Consider the following 19,824-nt stretch of genomic DNA (forward strand, 5'->3'; position numbering starts at 1 on the left):
ACCCAAAGACTCTGCTCAAAAAAAAAATTTTTTTTGGTGATGCTGGGAGTTGAACCTAGGGCCTCATGCATTCTAGGCCTGTGCTCTACCTTTGAGGGGCCTCCAGCCTCTCAGAAGTTCTTAAGGGGGTATAGTCAGCTCTTCAGGATAGCTCATGCCACACCCCAGCCCAGCCCCTTCCCTTGTCCCACAGCAGCTCTGTCAGCCTGCCCTCCTGCTTCAGCTCACTAGTATTTTGGTGGTGTAGGCACTGTTGATGGAGATGGCATGGACCAGGAGGTCAAGGATCTTGGGGGTCAGGGCACTGGGGGCTGGAATCTCTTTGTAGTGGGTATCTCCTAGGTAGGACTGGACCACAGTCATCCGGTTGGTGGTGAGCGTGCCCGTCTTGTCTGAACAGATGGCAGTGGCATTGCCCATGGTCTCACAGGCATCCAGGTGGCGTACCAGGTTGTTGTCCTTCATCATTTTCTGTAAAGGGTATAGATCGGGTGGGGACACTTGTGTTGTTCACTCATCAGGTTAAGGGGAACAAGAAATGGTCAACACAAATATGATGTACTTGTGGTACTAACAGCCCATTGGGAACCCTGATCAGCACTGGGCTATGTGGTGGCTAAACCAAGGGAGCAGGCCTATGAGACAGAAAGACTCTCCTCAAAGAGCTAGCAGTCAGACTTCAGGCAGTCACTCTCCTCAGAGCTCATCTTCTCAGAGGCCCCTCTCAGGTTACCCACTGGCCCTGAGGTTCCCTGATGCCATCCTGACTCTCGCATGCTCTGCCCATAGTCTTCTCATGTCCCAGCGCCTCCCTGTTCCCATCCCCACAAACAGTACTGGTATCTTCACTTCCTAACCCTCTGGCCTCTCTATTTTTGTGTCCCAGAGATGCTAACCCTCAGGTCTACTTCACCACCCACTTGCTCTCTGGCTTATCTCATTGTGCCCAGGGATCCAGGTGGGGAACGCCCCTGAATACAGCAAGTCCCTCTGTATCAACAGATCTGCAAAGATGCCCCTTGGTCCCCACTCAATGCCTTCCCTCCTCCCCAAGGTGTACCCAACCTCCCCTAGTCCTCAATGCAGCCCAGGTGCTTGCTGAAAGCCCACAACTGTAAACACTATTATTACCTTGACAGAGTAAGCCAAGGAGATGGTGACAGCAAGAGGCAGGCCCTCAGGGACAGCCACAACCAACACAGTGACACCGATGATGAAGAACTTCACGAAGTACTGCACATAGACGGGCGTGCACTCTGCCAGCCACACCCGGCCATCCACAACGAAGGTCTCAATCACAAAGTAGAGGACCAGGATGATGACAGTGATGGCAGACATCACCAGCCCTGTCCGGTCATGATGGAGGCCACAGAGGGTTGGGGAGGAAGAGGGCCACCATAGTTGAGAAGGAGAGAGAAAGAGGGAAGAAAAGGTAAGGGACACTGTGGCTGTGGCCAGCTCAAAGCAGATTTGGTTTGAGTTTTGGGATAAACAGCTGGGGGGATGGCTCAGTGGGGGCAGAGAAAGGCCTGTTTGCATAAGAGCTTGAGATGTTCTTTGGTCAAGTCCCCTAAGACATGTGGAAAGGAGAACAGAGAGCCTATGTCCAATGGCATGAGAGGCACAGCTGTAGGGACTGGCTAGGTTTGGCCCACCCTCAGAAGTTAAGAGTTCCAGCCAGTAGGCCCTCGATACTGCTGGCTGCCTTTTGACCATGCCATGGGCAGAGCATGCTGGGTAACAGGTCAGCTTGTGATTTGGGCCTTAGGGAAGGGTTTGGAATCCATGCTTACTGGGGAAAGTTGGGCCAGACCCTGATGGCTCTAGCTGGCCTCTGGCTGCCTGGCCCATACCACCTGCAATATCTCTTCATCCTGACTGTACATGTCATGATTCCATCTCCAGGATCCCAGAGTCCCTTATGCATGACTGGTGGCCCCTGGCCTGCCACCTCTGGCTGTCCCTACCTGCTTTTCCAATCTGCACAGCCAGTTTCGTGAGCTTCCCCTGTAGAACTGACTTCTCCTTCTTGGGCACGTTGGCTTTCTTCTTCTCTCGCTCCTCCATCTCCCCACCCTCTGCGCTCTTCAGGGGCTGCATTTCCATGGCAACTGCCCCATCCTGCTTTTTAGCTGCACACAGAGGAATACCATGGCCAAGGTTAGGGCACAGCCAGGATGAAAGAGCTACAAGGGGCTATCACAGGGGAAGACATGCCATACCATTCAAAATGAAATGGAATTCACTGTGGGTTCTTTTATATAATCCCAAGCTTAACATGGCAAAAGGGAGTCTATTGACCTCCCCCATCTTGCTGCCTAAGGTCAGACCCTCCTAAGGTGGCTGGACAGCTCCAGCACTGTGCTAGGTAGGAGAGAGAAATGGTTCTCTCATGGAAAGGGAGGACAGACACAAGAACAAGGTACTTGGGCACACAGACAGGTGGCCAGTCCTGGAATGCCCCAAATCTCAATACCTGAGGAGAGGTCTGTGGTCCAAGGAATATTCCAGAACCTGAGGTTGACTCATCTGCTCACTGGTGTACAAGCCACCTCCCTGCTCCACTGGGAGGCTTAGGGGCCCTGGTGGACCCTCCTCCTATCCCAGCCACCCCTGCTCAGTCTGTCTACTCCCACTCGTATGCTCTCTGGGCTGCAGTAGGCAAGCTTTTTCTGACCCTCCAACTGCCTCCCTGCCTCCCTGCCTCCCTGCTGGAGCAGAGGACTCCCCTTCCCCTCCCCCCTCCTTCCTCATCCTTGCTGTGCTTGATATGGTGGTGGTATGTCCCCACCCCACGGCTCCTCATTTTCCTCTTTGCCAAGCTCTGGCCTCACGCACTCCCTGAGCTCCAGGGTCTTCAGCTGCATTCCCAAAGTAATCATGTCTACTCTACTTGCTACCTTCACTCTTCCTCAGGGAGGGGCTAACTGACCCAGCAATTGGGGGTTCCCTGCTTGTCTTTATCCCCCATCACTCTGTCTCCCATGCAATGGGGCTCTTTGCATACAGCCATCACCTCTGTATCCCCCCTCCCCACCTTCTAGCCCAAGGCCACTCACCATAGTACCTTCCTCTCAGTAGCCTCAGGGATATGCCAAGTCCTGCCCAGCTGGGCCACTTCTATCCTTGTACCCCAACTACTGTCATGCTCCCATAGCCCTTCCCCAAATTCCCTCCCAACTTCAATTTTATCCTTTCAGCTCCAGTTGGCTTATCTGATCCAGTGTCAGTCCCTAGGTCCCTGGGTGAGTAGATACCATACTTGCTTGAGAAGGTCCATCTCTTGTACCACGACCTTCCTGAGGTCACACTTCCAATACCCAGAACTGACTGCTGATTTGACTTGGATTGCTTCTTCTCCTTGGGCTGCCATCTGCTGTCCAGCCACAGAGTGCCAGAGCCCACTAGGGACTCATGGCTTAGAGGAGAGCTGGGCCTCTGCCCATTGGAGGGTTGCTCTGTCACCCTGGTCCACAGGGTCAGTCAGAAGGAAGCTGACATGGGAAACCCACAGGACCAGGACCAGAGCTTTGGGAAAGTCAACTTCTTTGTATATCAGGTTCCTTCTCTGGCCAGAGGACCCAGGGTGCCTAGCCACAGATTATCTTTATGCACAGATCTCAGGTGCATAATGGCCAATAGCTCAGGTGTCTGCTAGCCAACATCTAGGTGGTTGGTCTGGGCTTCCAGAAGTGTCTGTGGATGGGAGGCTCAGAGCAGCCCTAGGGGGTGCTCCTCCATTCTCAGGCCAGGGCAGGACCATAGAGTTCACTCACCTGGTCTCTTGGTGCTGCTCTTGCTCCATTGGTGGGTGGCCCCTCCCACACACCCACTCTACCCAGCCCCAACCCCCAGGCTCCTCAGCTGCCCTTAGCAGCGCTGCGTACACATTACCTCTGGTCTGGCTACTGTCCATCGCCCCATCTTGCTGCTTTCCTACAATGGAAGAGGAATGACAGACACGGAGACTTGAGAACATCCATATGGCCAAGACAAACAGACATGCACAGGACAGTAGGCAGAGCTGGAGCACAGAGAGTGCAGCCTGGAACCACGTGGGATGGGCGGGAGGAGGATGCGTCTAATTGCTGGTGGCTCTGATGCTGCCCACAGAGAGACCTTCTCCATACCTTGTACTTTCCAGGCTCACTCTGCCACCACCTCCCAGAATGTGGTTACCACACAAAACCCAGGGCCAGGGCTTCCCACTGAGCCTTGACTCCAGGCATACAGTGAAGCCTTGAAGGCAGACTAGATGATTCCTGAGTCACATGAGAGAGCAGTGGGAAGTTTCTGAAAGGACTGCTGTCTTGAGAAGGGCCTTCCCACAGCGCTGACCACATCTGAGGGCTGCACGAGGTAGGTGGCAGTTAGGAGGGCTATCCTGGGGGCCATACCTACGCTGGCCCCAATCCAGAGGGGAACTGACCAGGGCAGGAGGGACTTGATCTATCAGTCACCACAAAATAGCTCATGTCATTGGGGATCCAGGGACACAGACAAGGTGCTAGGTGGATCCTAGGCAGGGGGATTGGGATCTGGGATCCCCCAAAAGCATGGCAAGATCCTCCTTCTATCCAGAAGTGGAACATAGATTGGGGCCTCTGTCCAGGGCTCCTGTGGAGGCTGAGGATAGTTCAGAGGTAAGGGAGATATCTGAGGTGGAGGGGAAAGAGACACCCATAGACATAGGATGACAGTAAGATGATAACACAGCACAACAAGGGCAGGCACTGCTAGAAGCCCTGGGGTTGTGAGGGCCCAAAGGAAGGAGAGACTATAGGGCAGGGCTGGGGTTGTGGCTCAGCAGTAGAGTGCTCGCCTAGCATGTGCAAGGCCCTCAGTTCAATCCTCAGCACCGCATAAGAATAAATAAACAAAATAAAGGTATTGTGTCCAACTACAACTAAAAAATAAATATTTTTTAAAAAGGCAAATGGCAGCAAGTGGACAGGGGGCACTTTTGGAGTACGCCCAACAGACTGGGTTGACTCATAGGGAGTCAATGAGGCAAGGAGAGGGGAGACATTGGGCATGGTGGCTGCTGCTCCCCCTTAGGGCCCATCAGGGTACCCCTCCTCAAAGAAGCTCTAGCCACTAAGTTGCACAGCCTATTGGTGCTGAAGAGAGTGGGATAAAAGGTCCTGGTAGGGGTTGGAGGGGGTCTGTTTATGTTCAAAGAGGAAGAGCCTAGGACCCAGCAGTGAAGGACACCAACATTTAAGGGACAGAGCAAGAGGCCAGGATTCTGCAAAGGAACCACAGGGGAATCTTTTCTTTCTCTCTGAGGACCAAAGGAGACTCTGGCCACGCTTGCAGGGCAGCAGACTAGCTCTGTGCTAGGGAGGATACGACCACTATGGAGCTGAGCTCTCTGAAGTTATTTGTCCTTTGACACTGCTGTCCCTAGGACAAGGGCCATCACCCATTATGATCTGGTCCCGCCCCTATCCCATCCCAGCATCCTGTGATCCTGAATGTCCTTTCACAAATCCTATCCTTTCTACTATGTCTTCTTTGCTGTGCTTAAGAGTCCTCCACCTCTGAGTTCATGACCCCTATTTCCCTGGCTGTTGTATTGACCCCCGATTCTTGACATTTTATTGTGTATTCACTGTTAAGGGTATAAGGGCTGAGCACCCTGAGGGTGGTCATTAAGCTCCTAGAGCATCCAGTGAAGCCAACGAGTCTAGCCCTGTGTCCCTCTGACCTCATTCCTGTCCAGGCAGAGCATTCCAAAGCCTTCAGGAAGCAGCCATTCCAGGGAAGCTGCCCTTACACAGATTTGGAGGGGCCCCTGGCCTGCTGACTTTGGGGGATAAAACCCTAGAAGAAGGATTTCCAAGAAAAATCAGAAGAGAGGACATAGCCTGTCATCCTTTGAGGGCTGGATCTCCTGGGAGCCTGGGACTGGCCAGCAGGAGACTGCTGATAGGCAGACAAAGAAGAACAGTGCCCCACTGTCCCTGTCAGCACTAGAAACTAGAAGTCAGGGTTGCCTTACCTTTCTTATCTTTTTTCTCCTCCTCCTCTCCACCAGCTCCAAGCAAGGTAAAGATAATGCCTGTCTGGGAGTTTACACCAACGGCCGTTACCACCATTCTTCCAGAACCTTCCATGACATGAGTGCCTAACACAGCAATACAGAGAGACTGAGACAGAGATTTGCACCACCTGGTGAGAGACATGTTCAGTGCCTACATGAGGGTTCCCAAGGAATCCCAGAGGCAAGAACTCATCATTCAGAGGCTGCTACAGTTGTATTGACCGAAATCCTCAGCTGGCTCAGAGGAAACCCATAGGCCCAGAGGGGTAGGTACTTGGCAGAAGCCTGGGTGAGCCATTCACAGGGGGCTCTGACCAGGGGGCTCTGGCCTTTCTGTCCAGTTTCACACTGCATTTCCCCTTGGGATAAATGCTAGGCTAAGTCAGAACCTTCTGGAAAAGGAACACTTGCCTCTTTTGGATCTCCTTGAAGGTCTAGATTTGGGAGAAGTGCTACTTTGATCCCTATGAAATTTCCTCCCCATTCAGGACTACCAAGGGTCTTTTGGAGCCCTGTGGCTGTAGGTACCACCATCAGTTCTCCAGTGGCCCACTCTGGCTTTGTGATGGGTGCAGTCCTCAAACCCCCTAACTGGAAAACCTATTTAGGGAAATTGCCCTCTTGAGGTGAGTCTGGCAAATGGCTTCAATGGGGATATTGGGACAAATGGCTTCCAATCTGCTGACTTCAGTGGGCTGGTTGGGAAGGCAGCCCTTACCTGAAAGCAGCATAGGGTCTTTGTCAGCTGACTTGCGCACATGATCCGACTCGCCTGTCAGAGAGCTCTCATCGATCTTCAGGTCGTTTCCCTGGATGAGCACGCCATCGGCAGGCAGCAGGTCTCCTACAGGTCCACCCCGAGCCAGAACCAGAGGCTGTGGGTCCAGGGGACCTTTCTCCCCACCACCTCCTCCCGGCTCTCCCAGGAAAGGTCCCTCTAGACATGATGAGCCAGGTGGTCAAAGGAGTCGAAATCCCTCTTCTTTCAGTCTCCTCCTTTGTGGGGGAGGGAACCACCCACAACTAGCCATGTTGTCCAGCTTGCAGCGGATAGGGTCAACATTTCCCTCCTGCAGTAGTGGGGGGCTGTGGAAACAGTCTGCTTCTTGGGGTGTGATTACATCTCTAATATTCCCTTTCCATGCTGCCTCACGCCCCCTGTGGGTGAAAGCACCTGTGTACTGGGGACAGCCTGCACGGGGGTGTCCTGTGGCCCATGCTTCTTGGAAATGGGAGTCAGGCTTCCTTGGTGGGGTGGGTGAAGATTGGCACACTCACCATACTTGACCTGAGCGATGTCCCCCACCACCAGTGCAGCCACAGGGACCTGGAGGAGCTGCCCATTCCGGATGACTGTGAACTTCTGCTCCTGCTCAATGCGGCTCTGCAGGCCTCGAAACTGCTTCTCCTTGCTCCAGTCATTAAAGGCCGTGACAAGCACCACACAGATGACAGACAGCAGGATGGCGGCCCCTTCGATCCAGCCAGCCTCAGCCTCCCCCTCATCTTCTGCCCCACCTGATACATTCCCGCAGGCTTTGCCCAAGGAGAGAAGGGAAGAGGAAAAGAAGTTACAGAGCCAAGCCCAGGTGGGACATCTTAGGACCCTGCCTCCACTCCTTCCAGCCCAGAGCCCTTCCCCTCACCTTCACTCTCCTCTCCAGGAGGTGCATAGAAGGAGAGGCCCAGGGAGACGATGGCGGCCACCTCCAGGATGATGAGGGTCACATCCTGCAGGGCCTCCCACACCAGCTGCAAGAAGGTCTTGGGCTGCTTGGGAGGGATAAAGTTCTGCCCATAGATCTGCCTGCGCTTCTCCAAGTCGTTGGTGCTGTCCGCCAGTCCTGCACAATTCCCAGGAGGGCAGTAGAAGCACAGAGGGAAAGGATGAGAAGGCCAGCTTTAGTCCTAGGAACCCCCAAGAGGCCCTGCCTGACCTGCTGCTTTGGGGGTCTCTGGCTGGGCTGCCTCTCCCTCTAGACTCTATGGTTGTGGAAGGCAGGAACTGTGCAGACATGGCACCATGAGCCTTTCTGCAGACCTTTGGGGCCAAGCACGTGGGAGTGAGTGTGTGGCTCTCCACAGCTAGCTTGAGAAAACCCAGTCTAAGGAAGGGATGCAGGGCCAGGCAGAGGGGCTACAACTTCCTCCTGATACACACATGAGTAAAGCTGTTTTGTGCTCCATCCAAAATGTCTCTGAGTGGGGCTTTGCAAGAAACTGACGGTTAAGGCCTAACAAGTGAAAAGCACAGAGGGGCCCATTAGGGCCTAGTATGGACCAGGGTTTCCCAGAAACAGGAATAAAAGAGAGCAGCAAGCAGCTCCCTAGGAAAAGTAAGAATCCAGATAGCTTCAGTGGGTTCTTGGGAAGGTTACCAGTCAAAAGGGTGTGGGTGACATTAGCCTGGTTTCAACTGGATGCCAAAGAAGTTACCAGAACCCTTTCTGAAGTAGGGCTTTCTTCCTGTCAGGAAAGATCTCTCTAGCTCCAAACATGGATTCCCTGTCTTCTTCAGAGCAGACTAGTCACTGGGCCCCACATAGGTCTATAAGATGAAAATGTGCTTTTGGGTCATGGACATCCTAAGAGCAGAAAAGCCAATGGGCCTTGGCCATAACCCTACTCCCATGGTCTGCTGGTCCCAGAGAATGTAAGGTCTCGCAGCCTAACTTGAAAGGGAGCAGGGCGTGGAGGCAACCAGGAGCACATGCACAGCCAGGGCCCAGGGACATGGGAATCTCTGGAACCACAACTGCTGAGGAGGACAGAACAGCCACTGGAAACAGGGAGTGGAAGCCTGATTTCCAGAAGTTTCTTAGGAAAGGAACAGAGAGGGGGAATATGAGAGCTAGTGGGAGATGCAAGTTCTTGGGTGCAGACAGGGGGACCAATAGTGGCTTATGAAGAGAGAGACCCAGGAAACCAGGTTGAGGGACAGGGTGGACAGGGGAGAAGCAAAGCCAGAGTCCCAGTGGTAAAGCCTTGCTTGACCTCACCATGGTGGGCAGCATCATATGCTCAGCCATGCCTGGGGACCTGGGCCCCTGGGCTGGGATGGGTGGGGAGCTTATCATTTGGGAGGAAGGTGCCCTGCCCATCACAGTCTCAATGAGGCAGACGAGGCTGGAGATGAAAAGGGGTCTGAGTCCATGAGTTAGAATTCTTTTTTTTCCTAAAGAGATTCCTTTTTTTTTTTTAAAAAATGGGCCTTTATTTTGTCTATTTATTTATATGCAGTGCTGAGAATCGAACCCAGTGCCTCACATATGCCAGGCAACTGCTTTGCCACTGAGCCACAACCCCAGCTCCAAGTCGGAGTTCTTGACTACAGGCCAGGTCAGGTTGAGGGAGCCTCCCAGATGTTGAGCTTCCAGGACACAGGAATGGTGAGAGGCTAAGCAAGGACCTGGTGCCCATGAGGTGTGCAAGGAGACAGCTGCCTCATTCACAACACCTCTCCCAGAGCCTGGCTGTAGTGCCAACCTTAAGCCCAGGTTAAGGGGTAGGACGTGGACTCCCACTGCCTCCTCTAGAACTGGGAGGCTGTGTGCACACATGGAGACTTGAATTATGGGCAGAGCCACGTTTAGTTTTCTTAGAAGCCCCACAATTGGCCTTGGCTTCACAATGACAGCTACCTTTCCTAGTCCAATTGTCATCCATCATCCCTAAAGACAAGAGGTGGGGATGCTGGGAGATCATCAGTTATTTGTGATAATGGCACATTATCAGCAGGCAAAGGACACTGAGGGGAGGGAACCAGTTCTGGTGGGGGACCCCTTTAGTCCTAAGCAGCTGAAGCTCCTTAATTGATGTAGGCCCAGGGGCTCAGAGGTACTCCACTCATGGCTCTAGAGCCCTTCAGGCTACCTCCACACCCTGAGCAAGTTCTTGTGGGCTGGGATACACAATCTCCTCGGGCCCATTTAGGCTTGGCATCCAAGCCATGGGCCTCTGAGCCTGCACACCTATTCAGAGGTAGGCAGGTAAGATGATTCAACCCCCTGCCTTTAGCCCTCAGGATTCTCAGTCCAGGCTGATCCAGCCCCTCCTTGAGTTCCCACAAATCGTCAGTGCTGCGCCCCCAAAGTGCCCAACCCCACAGTGACACCTGGTGGACAGACAGCAGCTTATGGCTCCTGGCCCAGAGTGGCTGGCGTTAACTCCTGCCACCTGCTGCATGGACAGGAGGTGAGCAGAAGGGCCATCCGGTCCATGGGGCCCTCACTGGGCAGTGAGCTTGGGAAGGCTCAGCCCCAGATGACTCGAGAACAAGAAGTGCTGACGATGGGGCTTATGCAAAGGGGCAGGGTGAGGCCCATTCGAGATGGAAGGGCCAACAAGAGCAAAAGCCGCAGCCTACACAGCCTTGGCACATCCACCCAGCTAGGCGATGGCCACACAGTGTCCTTCCCACTCAGAAGGGCCACAGCTGTCCCTGCCTTTCTTCTCATGGCCTCATGGTGCCTGGGCCCAGCTGGTGGCTCAGATTTCTGCCAGGGCCAAAGGCCTCTTTCAGAAGGCTTGCAGCTTCTCCAGTAGGACGTCTGGGAGAAAATCCAGACCTCAGCTTCTGTGGTGCCAGGGTAGCGGACTGGGTAGGGTAGGGGGCTGAGGCCAGGGATTTAGCTGAGAGACATGTCCATCACTCTGGACAGGGCCTTATCTTCTTTACCTATAGGAACTATGAGAGATGCCCCAGGAAGGCAGCAGGAGCCTCCCACATACCTGGGGTTTCTACTGCTCCTGGCCTGGAGCTTCCAGAGTGAGACCAAAGTCCCCTGAAGCCTGTAGGTCCCCAAAGCACCATGTGAGTCTGCCTCCTGCTGTCCTGATGCACATGCCTGGATTGTCCCCAAGGGCAGTGGGCCCTTGAGCCCCTTTCCTGGAGGTCCCTTCCCCTTCCCCCACCTTGCCCTTGGCCTTGATTTGCCCTTGCTACTGCAGCAATTCTCTCCCATTGCCTGAAACCAGCAGCTGCCCTCAGACTGGCCCCTTTCCTGTGGGATTGGGGGTCCTAACAGCTGCCGCTGCTGCCACAATACTCATTGTGGTGGGGGGTGGAGGCAGCTGAGGCCCCTCTGGTTCTGAGCACATGCCTGCCCAGCAGGCCCTAGGGCAGCCTGGGTCCAGGGCATGGGGGCAGGGGCCTGCTGGTTGGCATGGACACAGATGGGCCGTCTGCCCAGAGCAGAGGCCAGATGCCATCAGAATTGGATTAGGACCACATCGTGTTGGCTCTCAGCTAATCTGCCCCCTCCTTCCCATGACTGCCTGTGGAGACCAGACAGGGGAGGGCATGGGGCCCTAGAAAGTCTATCACTGAGGTTCTCTGACAAACATGAGCAGCTTTCTTCAGGACAGGTTCTGGAAGCCTCTTGGATCCCTACAAAGACTGAGAAGGCAGTGGATTGATACGCTGATTGCCAGTAGTCACAATCCCTCTCTCCCAACATTCCACACACCTATCTGGCCTCCCTCCTCCCCATAAAGCCCCTCCTGGCACCCCCACATCTTCCCACCCTGCCAGGGGGTTGATGTGGAGCCAGCCCCTCCTACAGCTCAGGCCACTGTCTCTGATTTGGAATGAGCAGTTGAGCCTGGGTGAGAACTTTTGGCCAATCCAGTAGGCCTACTGAAAACTTCATGCTTTCCTGTGGCTCATGGCCTGGCTGAGGGGACAAGGGGAGTGAGAGACACCTGCTCCTAGCATCAGACAGCTGAAGCCTGAGCAGCTTGTGAGGAGGGACTGGTTCTCAGGCTGCTTCATTCTGCAGGAAGAAGAGCCAGGCCTCGTGGCTCCCTCCATTGGGGCTACAGGGACACAGGTGCTCAGAAGCATGTCAGGGGCTGGGCCACCCACCTGCACACCTGCCCTTCTTTACACCCACCCCCTCCTCAGACACCAGGCAAGATCCTGAGCTCTGTGGCAGAATCAGGAAGGTTCCCAGGGGCCTTGACATTTTAAATATTTAACAAGGCCTGACGGGCAGAGGGAAGAGCTGCCAGCTGAAGCCCATCTGCTTCCTTTGATCTGGGAGAGGCCAGAGCCCTTGTGGCTAAATGGCCCTCCACCCTGGCCTCCTCTGAGGCCCCAAGTCCTCAGGGGGGTGGGCAAGGAGGAGGGAAGGAATGAGATCCTTTGGCACAGAGCCCAGCCATCTGCCCTGATAGCATGCTGCTCCAGGCTGGTGCGTGCGGTAGGTGGGACAGGGTGTCCATGGGTACAGGGAGACCTAGGTGGCCCAGGGAGGCCACTCCACCATGGAATTCCTCACCTGCCCTATGGGCTTCCTTCCTTCTACCTCTGCTTTTCCCCTGGGCCCATGAAGACAGAGTGAGCTTTCTGAAGCCCAGCTAGGGTGAGATCAGAGCACCAGGATCCTATTTGTGCCCTAAAGTCTGAGTGGGGGGTGAGGGCAGAGCAAGGAGGCTGAAAGTGATGGGCCATGCCTAGACCAGAGTAGAGGCAATGGTCAGGAGGGAATGCGTCAAGAGATTGATTTATAAACTAGAGTGGGCAGCGCCTGGTGATGGATGGGTCAGGGGTGCCAGAAAGTAGGAGGAACCTAGGGTGACAGCCAGGGATAGCAGCACTGGGTGGGCCAAGGTGCCGCCACTGAGACAGGCAGCTGATGAAATCAATCAGTGCTGGCTGGGGAGCAGGCCTGGCATTGGGCTGGGCTAGCCCTGGCAACCCTGCCAGCCCAGTGCCAGCTGGACCAGAAAGTGCTCCAGCTCCTGGAATATGGGGCTGTGCCTGGCTCCTGGGTGGTCCCTGCCTCGTGGCAGACCCCAGCAGGGCTGAGGCAGGCCACACAGGGAATGACAGAGCTTTGTCTCCCGCAAGGGGAGGTGGGGTTCCAAGATGGCAGTCAGGTCTCTATCCCAGACTCTTCTAGAGGATGCTCACTAGGCTTCCTAGAGGCTCACTGTGGCACTGCCTCTCTGGGACTGCCTGTGACCACTGTCGCTTCCAATCAGCATTATGGGCCTACTGTGCCCTAGCTTTGGCCATCCCTTCCCACCAGACTCCAATAGCCCTGTGCCATCCTTAGGCCATTCCTCTCTCCCAGGGTGAATCCCCTTGCAACCTGAGTCCCCGAAGACTTGTACCCTACACCCCTCCCACCTATTCTGGCTCCCTTAACTGAACATTAGAGATGAGCATACAGGGAATCCTCCAAAATGCAGTTAGGGGCTGTGTTTCCTCCTCTATCAACTAGGAGCCACCTAGCCCTGCCTCATTCCTTGGAAGGGATTTTCTGGGATGCAGTTTGGGGCCCTTGGCCTGTGTGTGTACACCTCATACTGTTCTTATCTGTCCCTTTCACTCTACAGGTGGAGAAGAGCTGATTATGGGGTTGTAGATGAGGGGGTCAGGCCACACACACACATTAGGACTCAGGTTACTCAAGGACAACAGCACCTCCTGCACGGTGTCTCCTGCTCAAGGGGAGGGCACTTTCAGGGTCCTGGTCTTGGTTTCCTCAAGGGTCACGTGGGCCTCCCCTCCACAGAGCCCCTCTACGAAGTGCTGCAGGGGCACATGGATCCCTTGATCACATCCTCAGGAGTAAGTAGGCCCTGTGTCCCCAGTCTCCCCTGTGGCCCCACCCAGCCAGAGGGACTTACCCTCTGTGGGTGAGGTCTTCAGCCTCCTGCAAAGCCCACTGACATCCCCGTAGGCTTCCTGGATCTTCTGTAGTGCCTCAGCCCCTCGGAGCTCCATGAGGGTGCGCAGCTCAGCCAATGTGCACCCAAAGCCGCCTGCATGGGGGGCCTCCCGCTGCTGCTGGGGCTTGGGGTGGAATTCGATGGAACTGTTGGCCATATCGCCCATCCTATCTGTCGGGCCTTCTCACAGAAGTAGCCTCAGCTCAGCCACAGATGGGAATAGGTGGCCACCTGCAGTCCCAGTGGCCAGGCAAGGTGCAGTGATGGTGGGAAAGTGGTTTAGTGTGGACACCTGGGGAGGAGGTGAGAAGAAGCCAAGGGTTGAGACAGAACTAAGGTCCAGTCTTCCAGAACATACTCTATAAATCTTTACTCTGTATAAGCCAGGCTGCATCAGGGACCCTCATGCCCTGCAAGGCCCCACCCTCCAGGCCACCCCCAGTTCTGCCCACTGTGAGCACCCAGAGCTGGGAGGGCTTGCCCAGGTAAGGATGGAAGAAGTGTCAGTGCCTCCTGTCAGGGACCTTCCTGACAACAGCACTGGCCAGCCGGGGCACAGAGGCTGTTGTCCCCAAATCCATTTGGAAACCCATCTGAGGCAGTGCATTGGGATTGACAGTGGCCAGTCCTGCCTAGTATGGGTAAACTATTTGCGCCCCATGGTCAACTCCTTGCCTGTCCCCCCATCTCACTCCCTGCTCTTGCCTGATTAAGACTCGCCCGGTGCAGCTGGCATGCTATAAATCCCGGTGGTCTTCTGGTGCAGCCTCAGTGACTCAGTTTCAGGCCTGGGGCTGTGCAAGGCTCCTGAGAGTAGGCCCAGCCATGGACGGGGACAGCTGGGCTCGAGGTCAAGGCTTAGTGCACAAGGTACTTCTGTAGCCCTGAGGGTACCTGGGGGCCAGGAGGGATGAAAGGAGGAAGCCCAGAGGGAGGGAGGCAGAGAGGGGAGATGAGGGGGAAGGAGAGAGAGAAGGTGGGAAAAGGGAAGGGAGGGAGAGAGGGAAGGGACAAAGGAAGTAAAGGGGAAGTGACCAGGAAAAGGCACATGGGAAAAAGGCCAGAGCAGCCACAGGTCACTGGTGACTGCCAACACCCTGCCCCCAGCACAGTGCTATCCATACCCGTCCAACACGCTTCCCTCCTGAGGACACAGTAAGGAGCTGGGCTCTTCCACACTCAAAGCAGCCAGGCCACTGCCAGGCTGCACACCATTCCCCCCTTTGAGAGCAGCATGAGGCTGTCATCCCTCACACTGTCCCCTATACACCAGTGCCCCTCTCCTCAGCCAAGGAACTGCTGGTGAGAACACTGGGCTGTCCTGGGCTTGCCTCCTTCCTCGGCTGGGTCACAGCCCTCCCTGACTTCACTTTTCCTATATCTTCTTCCTAGAAGCCTGCACATAAGAGGGCACATACCCCAAGGTCATGTGATACATCCTCCTGGAACTGAACTAGTCCAGTGCACATGGCCTTGGCTTTGACATCAGCAGAGTCCCCCCCCCCCCTGGTGACAAGGTTCAGTTGGGCCAGACCTCACCTTTGGGGAAGCTCCAGTTTTCTGATCTAGAACCACCCAGGATGATAGACCCCTGAAAAACAGGCAAAAAGGCCCTTGAGAAGGCAAGGGAGTGGGGCAAGTTCATGGCCTTTGCTCTCAGGACAGCTCCTGCCTCTTACAGCCCAGCAGTCTACAATCCTATGATCCTACTAGCCCCTATGTGATGTACCACAGCCCTCATGGGAGAAGACCAGAGTTTCTGGGAAACAATGAGCTATTCCAGCATGGGCCCCCAGCCCATACAAGAGAAATCCAAAAGAAGCCACAGGTCAGGGGATCTGCTTCAGAAAATGCCTATCCCAAGTGATCCCCAACTGAAAGGTTTGGACACCTGGTGTTAACTTTCTAGACACTGGCCATGAGGAGAAGCCTTCAGTTCCGGATGATGTGGGAACATGACGGACACATGCCTGCACCATCCTCCCCCTTTCCCACACACCTCTTTCCCACCCATTCCTCCAGCCAATCGTCTGACGCATATTTACTGAGCATCTATGTGTGCCCAGCAAGGGCATGTGTAAGTGGGGGCAGAGGGTCTACGAGACTAAGCTAATTCCTTCTCTGCATTGTAGGCACATAACAAGCAGGGTGACAGAGATAAGGTCAGGCTCAAGAGCCAAGAGCCACGGGGTTTCAGGAAGGGTGGGGGGAGGGGCTGAGGCCCTTCTGCTTGACTGAGCAGCAGAGGTGAGCCCTGAGCTCAAGAATATCCGGGGCAAGCAATGTGAGTACAGGAAGCCAGGCAGCCCCTGGTGGGCTCTTTCCGGGGGTGCCCTGTGAACACCCCCAGCCACCTAGAAGGTGGTGGCAGTAACCACTCTCCTTTTTGTCAGTGAAGGAAACTAGGGTTTGACCAAGGGAAATTGCTGTGCCAGAGGAAGCTGGATCTGCTGCCTCTGACAGCTCAAGGCAGCGATGGCTGCTTTCAACTGATACCTGCACTCCTTGTCTTCAGGTTGCCTCCACCTACCCCTGCCCTGGAACCTTGGCTTAGGACAATGCCTCTGTCTGCCAGGTGTGCCTTCTCCTCTCCCTTCTCTGAGCTGAGCTCCAGGTGCCCCATACAACCTTAGTACACAGCATCTGTAAGGTTTGGGCTGTTCCCCACCCCTGCCACCTCCAGCCTGCTGGCTGCTAGACTGAGGAATAGACAGGTCTGGTTCAACCACACAGGCACTGGCTTACACCAATACAAAACCCCTGTGAGCTAGCTTCCTAGGCCCCAGGCAGGAAGGGCTGCTGTGAGAGACCCAAACAATAGGGCCCATGTGTATTGGAGGCTCCAGCCAATGTCCCCAACTGAGCTGCCTAGGGACACTACATGGGCAGTTTCTAAAAGGAAAGATGGATGATTTTGTTCCTTTGGAGCACATTCATTTTTTCAGCCTCTTCACACACTTGGAGGAGTAGAGGAGGTTGTAGAGTACCTACAGGACACGGGGCAGGGGACAGAGTGAATGGTACATTGAGTGGGTGGGCTCTTGGGTGGTGCATGAGCCCAACAGAAATTCCTGTTCTTCAGAGCAAGTACCTGCAGGCCACAGGCACAGTTACCCAGGTATGGGGCCTTTACTCAGTCTTGTACTTCTCCCTCCTCTGACCAGGCTAGGTCTACCCTTCCACTCCCTGCCCCTGCTGCCCAGTGTGGTCATGCCCTCAATTAAGCAGCAGTAGTGGCCCAGGCAGAGCCACACCAGGTCCTTGAGAAGCTCCTGACTGGTGTACTGTCTTCACTGTGGCTGACCAGGCCAGTGGTGATTCATGGTAAGGACACCAAACAGAAAGGCAAGGCCAGAGCTTCTGATGAGGTCAAGCTGTGTCCCCTCCCTGCAGCCAGAGAGATTCTGCCCTATCAGGCAACTGGTCACCATGCTGCTCTGAGCCACCATCTTCCCCTATTCAGGCACCATCATTCTAGAACAAAACATGTTGGTCCTGCCATGCTCCCTGTTTCATTTCCCCAGTTCCATCAAGTAAAGGGCCTACTTCCTTCAAAGCACCTTCTGGATCCTTTCCTGCCCCCACACCCTGCCTGTTCACTGTGCCCCACTTTGGCCTACCTATGGCCACTGCTCACTCTGCCACAGTTGCACTGCTCTGAGACTTGAGCACACACCTTTCTCTCCCATCCCCACCTGCTGATCTCCAATGAATTTTTTTTTTTACTCACAATTCCGGTGGAACATTCTCCAAAACATCTCTGCCAGTTAATACTCCAGCCAAAATTGATTGCTGCAGAGTTTAGAATCCCATGGCCATTCCTATTTTGCTCTGCTTGGCACCAATACTTGGTGACTCTGTTTCTCCCACTTTCCAAATCATTAGCTCTTTGAAATGGGTGGTTATTGAGTCGGCAGGAAGTCTACTGTGTGGTCAGCCCTAGCTGGGGACAGGGCTGGAGGAATGAGTGAATGGCGGTAAGGCAGATTGGGATGGGCAGTCACATTTACCCACCTTGTCTTTATGAACTTAACAGGCCATGGGCTAGGAGCCATCAGTCAAGGTGAGGTCCAGGTTTGAGTAACTGTTGGCTACCATAGAGAGCAAACAGCATATACTCTTCTTTCTCTAGGTCTCTGTAAACCTGAGAAATGGCCTCCATCAGTTTGAATAAGGACAACAGGCATCACTGAAATGGCCAAGAACAGAAGTGACCAGGCCTATCAGTTCTGCAGACCTGACAGAGTTTCCGGCCTGGGCTGGTTGCCGAGAACGGCCTGTAGGCACCAAAAGGGCAGGGAACGTACCATTTCTGGGCTCTTTCATCTTTCAGACCTTAATTGGCTTAATTGAATTGAGAACTTCCACAGAGGGGCACTGGGACCTTCCGGCACTTGCTCCATCCTGGCACAAATTGGCCAGCATCATGGGGTGGAGTGACAGAGACCTGTATTGGGTTCCCTAGCCTACCTCACCCTCACTATGTGACTGTCAACAGGTTGCTACCTCAGAGGATTGTTGAAAGATGTAACCTAAGTCCAGACCCATCACCTAAATGCATTCTACAATCTTCCCTCATGGGGCCCAGACACCTTCACCTCCCCCTCAGGGCAAAACAGTGCACATCCCTAACCCAAAACCCTGGGGTCCCTCCTGTGATGTCTTTCTCTGACCATCTCTAATGAGGCTTTGGGGAACCTCCTAGTTCCTCTGATTTAATCCCCTTAGACTCCCCTAAAGTCCTGGGCTGCCCTCCAGGGAGCTGTAAAGTTCCCAAGTGAGGGACACCTTTGTCCCCAGCCTCCCCTCTTGTGATCTCACTCTCAACATGGACTTTTGAGCTGCCAGTGTCCATGGGATCTTAGCACCTGCCAATGCCTACATACAGCCCTCATAGAAGACACACAGACACCCATAGCACACAGGGAAACTGAGGCTGCCTGAGGGTCACAGATGCCGAACTTCAGGTTCCTGTTTGGCAGTGCCTTCAATGTGGCCTGAAGTGAGTCACAGCCACCCAGGATGGGACACCCTGAGCAACTTTTCCAGCAGACCCAGGCTGTATTCCCTGACCACCTGCTCTGTGTGGGGTGTCTGGCCTCACCTTCAGAGGGGACAGTGAATGGTGGGAGGAAGTCCACCACCATCCCCAAGTCAGAGCTCAAAAATGCATTAGAATTCATCCCATTCTCAAGTCTAGAAACAGCCCCAGGGCCAGCCCTGCTTGGCACCAGCCAAGTTCGTGGGGGCATGTATCCCCATGCCCATAATGGGCATTTGCCACCAAAAGCTGCTGCCTCCCCTGGGGTCGAGGAGCTAGGCACCAGCATGAGATAGAAGCCAGGAAGTCCCAGCCCCAGATTGCTCTGTAGTCACTGGGTCCTCACCAACAAGAACATCCCACCCCTGCACTAGTCCACAGGGAGGATGCCTGAAGTAAATGGTCAGATTCTGCTACCTGGGGCTTTCCACTGTCCTGATGCCAGAGCCAGGCCCAGGACGACATGGCCCTGAGATGTGAAGGAAGCAGAAGCAGAGCAGGTTCACAGGCAAGAGATGAAGGCCTAGGAGGCTGCCAGGCACATGCCCTCTACCACGAGCCCTCCTTAACTGCCCATCAGCATCTGCCTGCAGACCCACCAAGTAAGGCTTGCCTTCCAGAAGTGCCCATCACTCAGCTGTGTGACTCACACGGGGATTCCTTGAAATAACAGTCCCAGCTTCCCTCCACCTCCAGGCACCTCTAATGTGAACCTGGCCCCATGGAATGGAGAGAGAAAGAGCAAGCCCGAGGGACAGCTAGATGCCCAGCCCCAGGCCCCATAGTCACACATCCAGAGCCTCCCCACTGCCTGGCTCAGCAGCACACCTGCAGACTGGAGTGGGCTTTGGAAACCAGGTAGGGAGCAACTGGAGAGAAGGTATGGGAGGAGGGGACCCTGACTAGTAACTGCCCTGCCTTCTCCTGGACCTGGTGTGGTCAGGACAGGTACAGACTTGGCCTGTGTACCCCAAGGGAAACTCCTTTAACCCTTGACATCCCTTCCCCTCCAAAGGCCCCCTCCCTCCTGCCTACCCCATCCCCTCCCCTCTGCCTG

General features: G+C 54.6%; 1 protein-coding gene across 7 annotated transcripts in view; it reads right to left on the reverse strand.

The window, feature by feature from the left end:
* The window catches only part of Atp2b3 (ATPase plasma membrane Ca2+ transporting 3), a 68,674-nt gene that overhangs the window by 36,521 nt on the left and 12,329 nt on the right, over window positions 1-19,824 (reverse strand). For 4 of the 7 annotated variants that reach the window (XM_046453256.2, XM_046453248.2, XM_046453258.2 and 1 more), the window contains exons 2-10: window positions 13,685-14,018; window positions 7,693-7,890; window positions 7,325-7,582; window positions 6,765-6,890; window positions 6,005-6,130; window positions 3,895-3,936; window positions 1,968-2,132; window positions 1,132-1,346; window positions 229-471 (exon numbers count right to left, since the gene is read on the reverse strand). In XM_046453256.2, coding sequence (XP_046309212.1) covers window positions 229-471; window positions 1,132-1,346; window positions 1,968-2,132; window positions 3,895-3,936; window positions 6,005-6,130; window positions 6,765-6,890; window positions 7,325-7,582; window positions 7,693-7,890; window positions 13,685-13,892 — 1,581 coding nt within the window. In that variant the 5' untranslated portion in view covers window positions 13,893-14,018. The remainder of the gene's footprint in view (window positions 1-228; window positions 472-1,131; window positions 1,347-1,967; window positions 2,133-3,894; window positions 3,937-6,004; window positions 6,131-6,764; window positions 6,891-7,324; window positions 7,583-7,692; window positions 7,891-13,684; window positions 14,019-19,824) is intronic. The other 3 variants (XM_046453257.2, XM_046453255.2, XM_046453260.2) reach the window with 1 other exon arrangement.

Source organism: Marmota monax, unplaced genomic scaffold (genome assembly GCF_021218885.2).
Source record: "Marmota monax isolate L192 unplaced genomic scaffold, Marmota_monax_Labrador192_F-V1.1 WCK01_AAM20220418_F8-fsc00142, whole genome shotgun sequence".
In the NCBI taxonomy this organism is placed as follows: domain Eukaryota; kingdom Metazoa; phylum Chordata; class Mammalia; order Rodentia; family Sciuridae; genus Marmota; species Marmota monax.